Genomic DNA, 15,841 nt, shown 5'->3' on the forward strand with positions numbered 1-15,841 from the left:
ACCTATCCTAAGTTTCTCATCATTTTCTATCCTTTATGTAAATTCAATTACCCATAAGAGAGAAAGATGAAGAAGAGAGTTTCACATGACAATTGAAATAGGGTTAACTGGGAGGCTAATCCATATCTCAAATGATAGAGGATCCATACGGATCATCACCTTTTATTACTCTCTACAAAATCTTGGTAGCTAAGGCCTTCCCAAAGGAATGTATATTAACCCCCAGCCTCCACCTTCATTTGGTTTGAAAATTCCTTTCCACTTTATGAAAGGGAGTCCCCGTTTTTCTTTGTTGCCGAAGAATAGAAATTTAAGCCATTCAAAAAGCTTAAATTTCTAAACTTGTAATTTAAGTCATTCTTTAAAGCATGCCTTTAGGAATGTGTGCCAGAGCATGACAACAGACAGGGATAGTAATTAATATTGATTTCACCATAATCAACCTGCCCCCTTAGGTCAGTTATTGATAATTAGTGCTATGAATTAGAGTTGAATACCCCCAACATCTTCCTTGAAACTCTTAACTCTTCTACCACTAATATTAATCATTAAATATAATCCTATAAAATATTCTATACTCCAACCATCAGAGCCTCGGTTTTTGTTCATTTGTAATGAATACAATACGATTTTACCTACTTTTTTAATACCTCTGCAGTTATATTTTCGTTGGCTTCATTATTTATGAACATGGAGAAGAAGGAAGCCATTCTGATTATCTTTGTTATGTGGGTCATTGCGAGCTCTTGTAAAGTTTTTGGAAATGTACAACTGATGGGTCCAGCCCTTAAGACTTTCGAGTTAATGATAAAGTTGTTGATTGGATTTTTATTTAGCGGTGGTTGGTTGACTTTAACGATGTGGTACTGGTGTTTTATTGAGACGAGGACATGTGTCCAAGCCTCGGGCTTTGTTCCTTCCCGCTCCTTCTATGCCCCGAAACCTTGACTGTTCATTTCATTTACTATGTTCATTTTGTTGTGCCGCTATGCTGCTGGTGAGGTCTCTGGTTCTGCAACATGAGGGTTTGCTCTGTCACTTGTTTGAGGTTTCACTTTCACTGTGCCTGGTTTGCAATTTAGTGAGGGTTTCTGCCTGCGGACAATGTCTCGACCTATTCTGTTCTCAACTTTGAGACCTGGGTGTGAAACCCTTGGTATCGGTCTCTGTTGTCAACTTTTGCTCGGCTATATTTGTGTTTTCAGTTGCAGCTTTAGTTTACTTGTCTCCCCTCCATGCGCTAGCTTCACAGGTTGATTATTTTTTTTGTTTTGTTCTTGTCTCAAGTTGCGGCTATGGAGTTGCTCAGCTTTCGACTTCCACTCGGCAGTCTTCCGAAAGGTAAGCTCTCTTTCTATGCTAGTTGTTCTTACTTTGTTTTTCTCAGTTGCTGATAGCCTCTGCTCCTCGTGGCAGTGAGCAACTCTGTGGCTATGACCTTGGCTCCGTGGCTCCTCTGTCGGCTTACACAGGCTCAACTCTACCTTGGTAAGTCCTCATAACCCTACCCTCTGTTCTGGTTGCACTTTGTTAACGTAACTGTGGTTTGTTTCTCGTGGCTAACGACTTGTTCGTTGGCCAATGCAGGTGAGCGACGGGCTTGCTCGTGGTCTTCACGCCGTGTCTCCTACACCTGAACCGGGTAGGGTCGCTCCTTGGTGTCTTCCTATTTGTTTGGCTGAGGGTTTACTATTCATAGGGTTTATGAGTCTTTGGTGGTAGTTTGGCTTGGCTCTGCGGTTTCTTGGCACTGTGCCTGTGGCTCCACTGTGTATTTGCGACTCTGTTGTTTGTAGTTATTTGTGTATTTAAATGGTCCTGCAATGACCTCGTAGGGGTTTGTAGTCTCGGTCGACTCTGTTCTATTTATTGGTCGTTGAACAACGCACTGTGATGCTCAGCTATTAAATATATATATATATATATATATATATATATATATATATATATATATATATATATATATAGATATATAAATTTATTCTGTAAATTCGATTGTTTAAATTTTGCAAAGGAAATCGGGAATGTAATCGTTTTTGTACCTAAAACTTGTCTCTGTGGATAATGTCTTTCTCGTTCCTTTGTATATTTTCACCTGTTCTTGCGATTCACCTGTGTGTATGTACTTTGCTTATGGAAAAGAAATACTTTAACAGTATTCTGTAGGAAAAAATCTAGAGCTGTAACATGAATGGATTCAGATGTTAGTCTTCAGAAAATGTTTTTGTGCTTTCTCTTCATTCAATTCTCTGATGGCAAAAATATTACATTAGTTTTTTTCTCCTTTCGTTTTTTAGAGAACACTGGACAGTTAGCAAACTGCTAGTAGTTACATTATATGGTTACATAAAATGGTTTCTGAATAACTGTCTTTTCTTGGTTTTTAAATTAAAAACAAATTTTAAATAAAACTAAACTGTAAAAAGAAATACTTAAGCAAACATTAACATTGGCTGAAATAGCCATTCTTAGGAAATGAAAACTAATGAAACTCAAACTGTTTGAAAGAGACAAGCTCCCAGCCATGTCCTCCCTGAGCTGGATGCTCCTGCATCAAGCTCTCGAAGTAGGTGAAAATTGATGGCTCCATTCCATGAGCTCCTCGATAGAATACCTTGCACGTTGTATCTGTCCTGCATCAAGCCACGAACTGTCCTCAATAGGGCGGTTCTTCCACTTGACGAGGTACTGTAGGTACTCCTTCCTCCGAGTCCACCTAGCCACCTGTGTGTCGAGGATTCCTTCGATTTCAAGTGGTTGAGCTGAAGGCATTTGTCTCATCCATGAACTACTCCTTTCCTGGGTGTCCCGCTTTGGCTATGCCGAACTGTCCTCTTCCAGACTAGCGGTGTATGGGAATAAATCTGCCACATTAAAGATGGGTGATATTCCTATACCTGGAGGCAATTGTAGTTCATAGGCATTTGCAGAAAACTTATGCAGAATTTTACAAGGTCTAATTTTTTTGAATTTCAGCTTATTGTATTCACCCTTAGGAAATATTTCCTTGCGCAGATGTGCTAGAACCTGATCCCCTACATTAAATTGTACCTCACGTCGTTTCAGATCCACTTTTTGTTCTCTGACTACCGTCATATAATTTCATCTTATGTAGGTCGTTAATTTCTCTTGCAAAGTCTTCCCTGTCAGCACTTCTTTTCTCTAACTATCTCAAATCCCACAGCTCATGCACTCCTCAGGGATACTTGTAGGTTTTAACCCCGTACAGAAATTACCTGCATACGAATTCTAAATCACAGAAAAATAAACAATGTGAGAGCATAACACATAAAACACATATACACAGAGATTTTCCCATGGATCCCAAAACCGGGACTACCAGCTTGATTTTTCATTATATTCCTTTCAATGTTACAATACATATTTATACATGCTGAAGCATCCAATACCATGGACCAAAAACCATCGCATCCAAAACCATGGACTGAAAACCATAGGTAGGTTCACCCAACCTAATATAGGGTCCAAAAAAAAAAATTCTCGGGGCGCTGCCTTGGACCCCGTAGAGGGGGGCTACCCACCCCCCTCAAACCCCCCAGACAGGGGGCGCTACCGCCCCCCTATGAACCCCCCGCTGTGCAATTGGCGCAACAAAGGGGGGGCTCCACCCCCCCTCTAACCCCCCCGGTTCACTACGTGGGTTAGTCGTGGAAAGAATATAACATAACCCAACAATCTCCCACTTGTTGTTTTCTTTCCACAGGGGGCCATAGGAGAGATTAGTCATTTTTCCAGCCCTGAAATGCCCATTGTTTCTCTACACCAAGAGAACTTCTCAGAGCTCACAGATTTTGTCAATGCATCTGCAGTATTCTTCAAAGTGTCCACCTTTACCAGCAACACCTTTTTGTCTTCTATCATATCCCTCACAAAGTGATACTGAACATCAATGTGCTTTGTCTTTGAATGATAAGCAGGGTTCTTTGCCAAGAAAATTGCACTTTGGCTATCACAGTCTATTCTTATAGCTCCCTGTACTAACCCCATACTTGAACACAATCTCTGCAACCAAACTGCTTCCTTGCTTGCATGAGTGGCTGCCATGTATTTTGCCTCTGTAGTTGATAGTGCCACTACAGATTGTTTCTTACTCATCCAACTGACTGCACCTCCAAATAGGTTAAACACATACCCACTTGTAGATCTTCTCTTATCCAGATCTCCAGCCCAGTCTGCATCAACAAAGCCACGAATATCCAACACTCTGTCCAATCCTGGTCTTCCTTGGTAGCACAAACCATAATCACTAGTGCCATGCAAATACCTGAAAACCCACTTCACTGCTATCCAGTGCTCCTTCCCTGGTTTTGACATAAACCTGCTCAATACTCCCACTACATGTGCAATGTCTGGTCTAGTACAGACCATTGCATACATCAGGCTACCGATTGCACTTGCATATGGAACACGGGACATGTCCTCTTACTCTTCTTGTGTCTTGGGACACTGTTCAGCAGATAACCTCACACCTACAGGAATAAGAACCTTCACTAGTTTACTATCCTGCATATTAAACCTCTGCAGTATTGTCTCGACATACTTCCTCTGGTTTAACCAAAGCTTCCTCTTTGCCCGATCTCTTTTAATTTCCATGCCCAAAATATAGTTTGCAGCACCAAGATATTTCATGTCGAATTTGGAGGACAATTGGGTCTTCAAATCCTGGATAATTTCTTTGTCATTTCCAACCAGCAACATATCATCCACATACAAGACTAGATAAATAACATGGTCACCAATCAATTTAAAATACACACAGTGATCTGCTTTGCTTCTGGTGAAGCCAAGTCCCTGTATAAATGTATCAAATTTCTGATACCACATCCTTGGTGACTCTTTTAACCCATACAGAGACTTCTTTAACTTGCATACCAGTTCTTTCTTACCCTTCACCGCAAAGCCTTCAGGTTGCTTCATGTAGATTTCCTCTTCCAAATCCCCGTGAAGAAATGCTGTCTTCACATCCATCTATTCTACCTCGAAATCAAAAGCAGCAGCAACAGATAAAAGTAATCTAATAGAAGTTACCTTGGCAACAGGAGAAAAAATATCACCAAAATCAATTCCCGGCACTTAGGAATATCCTTTTGCTACCAACCGAGCTTTGTATTTCTCCACCTTCCCTTCAGCATTTGTCTTCTTTTTTAACAGACTTACCCAGTGATGGAACTTTCACAGGTCCAAACACATCACTGTGCACAAGCTCTAATATCTGTTTCGCCCTCTTAGCACCAGAGGGGAAACTCACCCGATTCTGCTTCCCATATACACAATTTTCACAGAAATCAAAATCTAGAGAGCTATTACTCATATCTTCTACCATACCTTTACCATGAAGTATTCGAAGGCCCTTCTCTTCAATATGTCCAAGCCTTTGATGCCACAGCATGGTCTTCTCTCTAGAGACCACTAGATTTTCAGCTCCACTTTCAGGAACCATAGAACTGTTGCATCCATAAACAACAGTGCTACCTTGCAGCTTGTACAGAGTTCCAGTCCGAACTCCCCGCATCAATACCAGTGCTCCCCGAACCATCTTGTAGGTATCCTTCTCGAACACTGATTTTACACCTGCATCATCCAACTTGCTTACAGAAATCAGATTTCTGGCCAATGCAGGAATATGCAAAACACCTGGAAGTGTTCTAACCCTTCCACCTTGCAACTTCAACTTTACTTTTCTGCGACCAATGATTCTAGCCTTCCTATCATCTCCTAAGAAGACATCAGCACCATCGTACTTCTCATACTCGTAGAACCACTCTCTATGGGGAGTGAAGTGAAAGGATGCACCTGAGTCAACCAACCATGCCTCATGATCTACATGTGTACTTGAAGAAGCCAAGTACACATCCCCACCTTCATCTGAGGTGGTTTTCACCTCTATAGAAGGAGCATCATCAGATCCCTTTCCTTTATCAGGAGCTTTAGATTTACAGTCCCTTTTGAAGTGCCCTTCCTTTTTGCATTTCCAGCACACCACCTTTACAGGTTTTCTTGGAGATTTAGATCTCCCTCTAGATTTAGATCTCCCACTCGACGACTTATTTTTGTTTCTATTCTGGGACCGTCCTCATACAGACAAGGCATCACCATTCTGGCTCTCCATATTTTTCCGTCTCATCTCCTCCGTCAGCAAGGCTGAGACTATTTCATCAAATTGCAAAGTAGTTGCATTGCTACCTATTGCAATAACTAGACTATCCCACGAATCTGGTAGAAAACACAACAAATTGATGCACTTATCTTCATCTGAAATTTTAATATCAACAGACACTAACTGACTTACCACAGTATTAAATGCGTTCATATGCTCTGTCACCGAGTCTCCATCTTTCATCCTCAGGTTATAAAACTTTTTTCGCAGGAACAATTTATTCACCAGAGACTTAGATTGGTACAAAGTCCCTAACTTGTCCCACAAAGCCTTCGCCGTAGCTTCCCCTGATACATTCAACAATACTGAATCTGAGACACACAATCGTATTGTGCTCTTTGCCTTCCGATCTAACTTCTTCCATTCTTCATCGGTCACTCCCGTTGGTTTAGTACCTGGATCTACGGTGATCCACTGATATTTATCCACCAACAAATCCTCCATCTTGAGTTTCCACAACTCAAAACTCTGACCATTGAACTTCTCGATCTTTATCTTTCTACTGCTCGCCATCTTCTTTCACCACCAGAATTGATCTCGCAGATCTCCCACTGAACAGGGTCTACCACAGGCCCGAGTGAAATCCCTCAGCAGCAATGGCGTCCCCTTGAAGCCAAAACAGCTCTGATACCAAATGTAGGTTTTAACCTTGTACAGAAATTACCTGCATACGAATTCTAAATCACAGAAAAATAAACAATGCGAGAGCATAACACATAAAACACATATACATAGAGATTTTCCCCTGGATCCCAAAACCGGGACTACCAGCTTGATTTTTCATTATATTCCTTTCAATGTTACAATACATATTTATACATGCTGAGGCATCCAATACCATGGACCGAAAACCATCGCATCGAAAACCATGGATCGAAAACCATAGGTAGGTTCACCTAACCTAATATAGGGTCCAATTTTTTTTTTTCCTGGGGCACTGCCCCGGACCCCGTAGAGGGGGGCTACCCCCCCCTCAAACCCCCCGGACAGGGGGGCCTGCCACCCCCCCTCTAACCCCCCCGCTGCGCAATCGGCGCAACGAAGGGGGGTCTCCGCCCCCCCTCTAACCCCCCGGTTCACTACGTGGGTTAGTCGTGGAAAGAATATAACACAACCCAACAATACATTCCATACAAGATCTGAAAAGGACTACTTCCTGTGCTTCAATTCGGTGAATCGTTGTAAGCGAATTCCGCTTGAGCAAGTACATGATCCCACATTCATGAATTTTCTCCAACTAGACTCCACAACAGGTTTCCTAAACTTTTGTTCACCACCTCCATTTGCCCATCAGTCTGTGGGTGATAAGTGGAGCTGAAATTTAACTTCGTGTCCAGCTTTTTCCACAAGGTGCACCAGAAATGCCCTGTGAATTTCACATCCCTGTCGGAAATTATGGACTTGGGTAAGCCATGTAGTCTGATGACTTCGGTGAAAAACAAGTGTGCTACATGGGTAGCGTCACTGGTTTTCCTGCAAGGGATAAAGTGTGCCATCTTCGAAAATTGGTCCACCACCACCATGATGGAATCAAAACCTCGTTGTGTTTTGGGCAGACCCAGGACAAAGTCCAGACTGACTGAGTCCCATAGTCTGTTTGGAATAGGCAAGGGTGTGTATAACCCTATGTTCTGACTGTGCCCTTTCGCCAACTGACATATCTTACACCTGGGTTGTACGTCTCTTCACATCTTCGACCAGTAATAAAAATGACTGAGCTGATCCAAGGTCTTATCAATGCTGAAATGTCCAGCTAGACCTCCACTATGTTTTTCCTGGATGATGTTCTCCCTCATCGAACATTCTGGGACACACAACTGTCCTCCCTTGAATAACAACTCCTCCTGCAAGTTATAGTCCAGCCATGGACTATTGTTCCTCAACAATGGATTCTGGCAGGCTTCATAAGCCTCCTTGAAATCTGCATCTGTTTGATACAAGTCCTTCAGGTGTTCAAATCCCAACACTTGTATCATGCTCTCCTGCAAGAGTAGAACTCTTCTGCTTAGTGCATCTGCTACCTTGTTCGCTTGACCACTAATATGCTTCAATACGAATGTAAAGCTCTGTAAGTACTCCACCCATTTTGCATGTTTGTGATTCAACTTATGTTGTTGCATAACATACTGTAATGCAGAATTATTAGAAAACAAGACAAACTCATTACCCAACAGATAATGTCTCCAATGCTTCAAAGCTTGGACGACGACATAAAACTCCTTGTCATAAGACATATACTTTTGCCTGCTTTCATTTAATTTTTCGCTGAAATAGGCTACTGGTTTGTCTTCCTAGTTGAGTACAGCTCCAATGGCTGTACCACTGGCATCACAACGAACTTGAAAAAGTTTGTTGAAATCAGGTAGCCTCAAAATTGGCCTCTCAGTGATCTTCTTCTTCAATATCTGGAAGCTCTTCTCTGCAGCTTCAGTCCACTGAAAAGGTTGAATTGCCTTCTTGATTGTATCCAACATAGGTCCACAGATTCCACTAAAATCCTTTATAAACTTGCGATAAAAACTTACCAACCCATGAAAAATTCAAACTTCGAACAGACTCTTAGGGGATGTACTCTGAAAGAAAGTACATTTTTTCAGATTTATCAGCAACTTGTTTTGCTGCAACTTCTCTAGAACATATCGAACATGTCGAAAATGTTCCTCCTTGGTCTTGCTGAAAATTAGTATATCGTCAAGATACACAATCACAAATTTCCCAGTGAACTCTTTCAACATCTCGTTCATTAGGCGCATGAAATTACTAGGGGTGTTACTCAACCCAAATGGCATCACCAGCCATTCGTACAACCCTTCATTAGTTTTGAAATCTGTTTTCCATTTGTCCCCTTCTCAGATTCTAATCTGGTGGTATCCACTCTTCAAATCTATCTTCAAAAAATATGATACCTCGCTCAAATAGTCCATCATGTCATCCATTCGTGGCAATGGAAATCTCTATCTGATAGTAATTTTGTTTATTTCTCATGAATCTGTACACATCTGCTACTCGCCTCCTTTCTTGGGAACTAGAACTGTCGGAACTGCACACGAGCTTAAGCTTTTTCGAATCAGTCCCTTAGCCAGCAACTCCTGTACTTGTTTCCTAATCTCCTCATTTTCTTTGGGGCTCATCCGGTAAGTAGCTTTATTTGGTAAACTAGCTCCAGGGATGAAATCTATGTGATGACTGATACTCCGCTTTGGTGGCAATTTATCTGGTAGATCGTCCACCACAATGTCACTGAATTCCTGCAACATTTCCTAGATTTCTTCAGGTAAATCAGAAATTTCAATGTGCAATAGCAATATTCTTTGTCTCCTTACAATAGCATACTTCATCTCGTCATCTTCAATCTGTTTCAGAAATTGTTTTCCACCCACTAGTAATACTTTTGTTCCACTAGTCTCTGTTGTTTCTTCCTCCTTGATGGGTACTAGCGTATGCTTAATCCCATCTTTAACAAACTTGTAACAGTTTGTTTTCCCATCATGAACAACTTTTCGGTCATACTGCCATGACCTACCTAGCAGAATATGACACACGTCCATGGGCATGACGTCACAAATCACTTTGTCCCTATACTTGCCAATATGGAACTCCACCTCACACTGCTCATCAACTAGCAGTTGGTGACCCTTCTGTAACCACGACACCTTATAGGGAGTTGGGTGCTTCAATCATTTTAAACCCAATTTCTCCACCACCTCTGTTGCAACCAGATTATCAGTACTTCCATTGTCTATAATCAGTTTGCAGCATTTTCCATGTGATTTGCACACAATCCGGAATAATGCCTTTCTTTGGGTTTGTTCAGCTGTTTCCTTTGCCGGTTTCAGCAGTACCTTGTTCAAGAATAAGGTCTCTCCTGTCTCTGGTACATTCTCTAACTCTTGAGGCGGTGCCTCTGCTTCTTCTGTCTGAGCAACATATGCTACTCTTTGACCAGCCTGTTCTCCTTCAGGACACTCAAAGGATCTATGCCCCCACTTGTGGCACTTGTAGCACTGGTAGGCAGCTCCTCTACCTCTGCCATTTCTCCTTCCTCTCTGGTATGGCCTTCCTCCCCTAGTGCTACCTTCCTTTTTTTTTGTCCCTGATGTCTTTGAACTACTGCCCTCTTCACTGTTGTTGGCAGTTCTTCCTCTGCCACAGGATTGTCCTTTCCCTCTGCCAGTTCCTCGTCCTCTACTAGAATTTTTCTTTCTTGTGATCTTTTCCTCTGCCTTTAAGGCACTCTGGTATGCTTCCTCTATGGTTTTCGGAGAAAGAATATTTATCTCGTCCAATATCTCTAGCCTTAGGCCATTCACAAACCTTTTTGTCTTTTTTGGGGTGTCTTTAGTATGGACAGCTCTCAAATTCACTCGATAGAATTCTTCAGTGTATTCTTTCGTCGTCATTCCTCTCTGCTTCAAATTCTGTACCTATTGATGCAAAGCAATCTGGTAATCTTTGGGAAAAAACCTACCCTTCATCTTGGCGACCATTCTAGTCCACATTTTAATTGGTAACTTATTCAATCTTCTCCTCTTTGCTTGGACACTATCCCACCATAAGGCCATGTGTCCTTTCAGCTTAGTGGCAACAAATTTAACTCTCCTATCTTCGCTGACCTCCTCACATTCAAAATATTTGTCCAGCTCACTAATCGAGTCCAACAACACTTCTGTGGACAAACTACCATCATAATTCAGAATTTCAGGCTTTGGCTTACTGCTAGCCAACAAGACTGACCTTAACAATTTGATTTTAGGTCCTTCTTCATCTGATCCATCTATTGTAACTACAACTTCTTCTTCACTGTTGTCCCCTACTTCCAGATCCCTTCTCCTTCCTGCTTCTACTGCCACCAAACAGGCATTCAGGATCCTAATCTCTTCCCTCAATCCCTCATCTACTACTCTTCGAATAGCTCTGCCATGACCTCTTCTTCCAGCTTCCATTTTATAAGAAAATCAGTTAACTGAACCTGCTCTGATACCAAAATTTGATGGGTCCAGCCCTTAAGACTTTCAGGTTAATGATAAAGTTGTTGATTGGATTTTTATTTAGTGGTGGTTGGTTGACTTTAATGCTGTGGTACTGGTGTTTTATTGAGACGAGGACATGTGTCCAGGCCTCGGGCTTTGTTCCTTCCCACTCCTTCTATGCCCCGAAACCCTGACTGTTCATTTCATTTACTATGTTCGTTTTGCTATGCCGCTATGCTGCTGGTGAGGTCTCTGGTTCTGCAACACGAGGGTTTGCTCTGTCACTTGTTTGAGGTTTCACTTTCACTATGCCTGGTTTGCAATTTAGTGAGGGTTTCTACCTGCGGACGATGTCTCGGCCTGTTCTGTGCTCGGCTTCAAGACCTGGGTGTGAAACCCTCGGTATCGGTCTCTGTTGTCAACTTTTGCTTGGCTATATTTGTGTTTTCAGTTGCAGCTTTAGTTTACTTGTCTCCCCTCCATGCGCTGGCTTCACAGGTTGATTATTTGTTTGGTTTTGTTCTTGTCTCAGGTTGCAGCTATGGAGTTGCTCGGCTTTCGACTTCCACTCGGCAGTCTTCCGAAAGGTAAGCTCTCTTTCTATGCTAGTTGTTCTTACTTTGTTTTTCTCAGTTGCTGACAACCTCTGCTCCTCGTGGCAGCGAGCAACTCTGTGGTTGTGACCTTGGCTCCATGGCTCCTCTGTCAACTTACACAGGCTCGACTCTACCTTGGTAAGTCCTCATAACCCTACCCTCTGTTCTGGTTGCACTTTGTTAACGTAACTGTGGTTTGTTTCTCGTGGCTAACGACCTGTTTGTTGGCCAATGCAGGTGAGCGACAAGCTTGCTCGTGGTCTTCACGCCGTGTCTCCTATGCCTGAACCGGGTAGGGTCACTCCTTGGTGTCTTCTTGTTTGTTTGGCTGAGGGTTTACTGTTCATAGGGTTTATGAGTCTTTGGTGGTAGTTTGGCTTGGCTCTGCGGTTTCTTGGCACTATGCCTGTGGCTCCACTATGTATTTGTGACTCTGTTGTTTGTAGTTATTTGTGTATTTAAACGGTCCTGCAATGACCTCGCAGGGGTTTGTAGTCTCGGTCGACTCTGTTCTATTTATTGGTCGTTGAACAATGCACTGTGATGCTCGGCTTTTGAAATATATATATATATATATATATATATATATATATATATATATATATATATATATATGTTGTAAATTTGATTGTTTAAATTTTGCAAAGGAAATTGGGAATGTAATCGTTTCTGTACCTGAAACTTGTCTCTGTGGATAATGGCTTTCTCGTTCCTTCGTATATTTACTCTGTTTGTGTTGCTGCTTGTCCGGGAGCTCTCCTCGCTCTGGTGCTTGCTGTTCACCTGTGTGTATGTACTTTGCTTATGGAAAAGAAAATAATTTAACAGTATTATGTAGGAAAAATTCTAGAGTTGTAACATGAATGGATTCAGATGTTTGTCTTCAGAAAATGTTTCTGTGCTTTCTCTTCATTCAATTCTCTGATGGCAAAAAGATTACATTAGTTGTTTTCTCCTTTCGTTTTGTAGAGAACACTGGACAGTTAGCAAACTGCCAGTAGTTACATTATATGGTTACATAAAATGGTTTCTGAATAACTGTCTTTTCTTGCTTTGTAAATTAAAAACAAATTTTAAATAAAACTAAAAAGTAAAAAGAAATATGTAAGCAAACATTAACATTGGCTGAAACAACCATTCCTAGGAGATGAAAAATAATGAAACTCATACTGTTTGAAAGAGACAAACTCCCAGCCATGTCCTCCCTGAGTTGGATGCTCTTGCATCAACAACCCTTAGATCTGCCAGGCCTTGAATTCCTCGTTTATTTGCATATTCTCAGTTCTTTGCATATGCATGAAAAAATTTAGTATTTGTATCTCCTTCATTCAGCCAAGTTGCCCTGCTTTTCTTTTACCATTAATTTTTCCCATCCCAACAAGTTCTTCTTTCCTACCTTTGAATTGATTAGTTTTATTTTATTCAACTTTAAAAATTGGGTGTAACAATAAGGATATTTCTATTCCCAGCCAAAGTGTCCTGCGGAGAGTTCTTGAATTTGTGGTGAGCTCAATTTACAGTTTCCATTTTGACTTTTTTGAGATTCTCGTATAATTGAAACATGGTGGAGCCTTTAGTATCAACATTGTAAGGTACCCATTCTTCTGTGACTAGAGATATAAAATCATCTCCTAACCACTCATGATTGGATTTAAAAGGGCGAGGAGGTCTATTTCACCCTTTTCCATTTGTAGAGGGATTGGGAGGTGGTTAGAAGCTTTAAGTTTGAAATTTGTTGATTTTTTAGGCTTCTCTGGACATGTTTTCCAAATCTCAAGACAAATTCCAACTGAAATTCAAGATGCACTGATTCAACAATCAAATTCATCTAAGTTCATCTGAATTTGAACAGATTTAGGTGAATTTTGTGGGGTTCTTCTTAAAAAATAGTTGAAAATATTAAAATAATTGTAATGTTTTCTTCCTATCTTATGTTCCCTTCCAATAATTATATTCTCTTGATTTAGTACACATTGATTGAGGAAGCTTTCTCAGACGGAGTGTTTATTCTTATATGAATTCTGTAGGTTTATGACTGAAATATCTTTACCTATTTCCAAGGAATTTATATCTGGATCAAGTTCAAAGGAAGCAGTTAGATTGAAGGAATGGTTCCAACCTGGAACATGTCTCCTTGATTTGGAATTTGAATCCAGTGACAAAAATATTTCCAATTTTGATTCATCCCCAAATTTTCTTGAAATAAAATTAAATATGGCTTGTAGATATGAATTATCTACCAACCATATTTAATGTGAAATGTGCCCTTCTCGAATGACCCTTTTAATTGATTTGTTTTATTGTAATATAGCCTCTTGCTTTGCTTTTGTTTGTGCCTTTTTTATAGGAAGGATTTCCTTCTAAAAGTATTAGTGCTTCCTATATGTCCAGGATCTAAACATCCACCAAATAACATGGGGGCTCCTTCTTTCTAGAACAAATAAAATATCTAATAGGTTTGGTGTGATCCATGTAGTCCTCGAAAGAGTGTAGAGGGGAGCTATCTCTCAATCTAAACTCAAGACTCCTACCTAGAACTTCTTAAACCCATGGTGTAAGCCCACTTTGCTTGGGGGAATGGAGTTGAGCTTAGTGGCTTTTGCACTTTTAGATTCCAAACTAATGAAACAAGTGGGAGACGATAGCCTAGCAATTTCATGATGCATCGCCATATGGACAATTCTTCCATATTGTTTTCTAGGTTGGATTTTCCGTCCTAAACATTGTTGACTTTTTTCCATGGAAGTTTTTATCCTCTTATTTATTGGAGAGGCTCTCCATAATTTATGTAGTTGCCTTTCGAATGCCCACAAATGAGAAGTGGATCACTTCCATTATGATCCAACATTATGTCAAACAATAACTGAATATGGTTTTTACCTCCCGTCATCATTTCTTGATGGAGTTGCTTAATACACAATCTCCCTTTGATTAGGATTTCTTTGATCCACTTTGTGCCATTCAAAATTCCTCTATTTAGTCATATATTTGGCCTTTGGATGCTCCTAAATATGGAACTTGGACCATCAAAATGGAAGTCTAACTTAGCCCAGGATTTGACTATGGAACATGGATTTGCAATTCTAACATAGTCCAAGATTTGACTATAATTCCATTGGCCTACTTCAGTTTCAACCATTCTCAGAAGATTTTCTCTTTGATCCATATCAACTAGGAGTTTGGCCATCGCTTGTTGAGTTTTGGTTTTTTCCATATTATCAAATCTAGGATGTCACCTATTTCTACTAGAGTTTAATCATTCCACAGTTCAAGTCACAACGCATATAATTTCACCCATATGGTTTGAATTGATGCTTCCTCAAATCGAGGTTTAAAACACAGTTTCCAATCTTTAATTGAAAACCCCATCACTAATACATTGATTTCTTTTATCCATGATAAACCTTCAAATAGCCACATAGTTTGAAGCACTGTATTGAAGGAATTGATTTTTTTTTTTTCCTTTTTAGGTTGACATCTTGCTTCTTCCAATGGGATGAAATCTGTAACCTTCCTGTTCTTCGTATCAATCAACTTAAAAAACCAAAACTCCTCAAGGAAAAAAAACTGACATATTAGTAAAAGGATCATGCAAGATAGCTATTAAAAAATCATTTAGATTGTGCAACTTGTATATTTTTCAGGCTCTTTGTTATGAACCTAATGTGAAATTTGATCGATAAAAAACTAAACGAGACTCAAAAAGAAATCTGGAACTGGAAGGTAATATGAGATCCAAAACTAATAGAGTGCTAACAATAGTAAAAAAACATAAAAAAAAACAAGAAGTGCAGTAAATTTAACACTAACAGCAGTGATTAGGCAATAACAACAGATATCCCAGCAATATTCAACATTACATTTGATAGTTGATTCTAGAGTAGTAATGGCAGAAAAAGTAGTTACTAGTAACAATGATTAGAGGCTTCAAATCCATGCATATAAAGACAGAATGGTATAGATTCCAACTCAGGTCAAATCCAAAGGAAGTTTGTGTTGTACTTTTACATCCACATGATACACACATCTGCATTCGAAGAGTTTATTCTACAGCTAAACCTAAAAGACTAAAACACCAATCAAAGCTTTAGATGTGT

General features: G+C 40.3%; 1 protein-coding gene across 1 annotated transcript in view; it reads left to right on the forward strand.

The window, feature by feature from the left end:
- The first annotated feature begins 11,382 nt into the window (after positions 1-11,382).
- Positions 11,383-15,841, forward strand: part of LOC149262710 (protein kinase STUNTED-like) — a 132,030-nt gene continuing 127,571 nt past the window's right edge. Inside the window, exons 1-3 of the mRNA XM_089381554.1 lie at positions 11,383-11,735; positions 11,867-11,882; positions 11,982-12,062. Coding sequence (XP_089237680.1) covers positions 11,383-11,735; positions 11,867-11,882; positions 11,982-12,062 — 450 coding nt within the window. The remainder of the gene's footprint in view (positions 11,736-11,866; positions 11,883-11,981; positions 12,063-15,841) is intronic.

Source organism: Pinus tabuliformis, chromosome 6 (assembly GCF_031772625.1).
Source record: "Pinus tabuliformis cultivar Carrire ecotype Pingquan chromosome 6, CPIR1, whole genome shotgun sequence".
NCBI lineage: Eukaryota > Viridiplantae > Streptophyta > Pinopsida > Pinales > Pinaceae > Pinus > Pinus tabuliformis.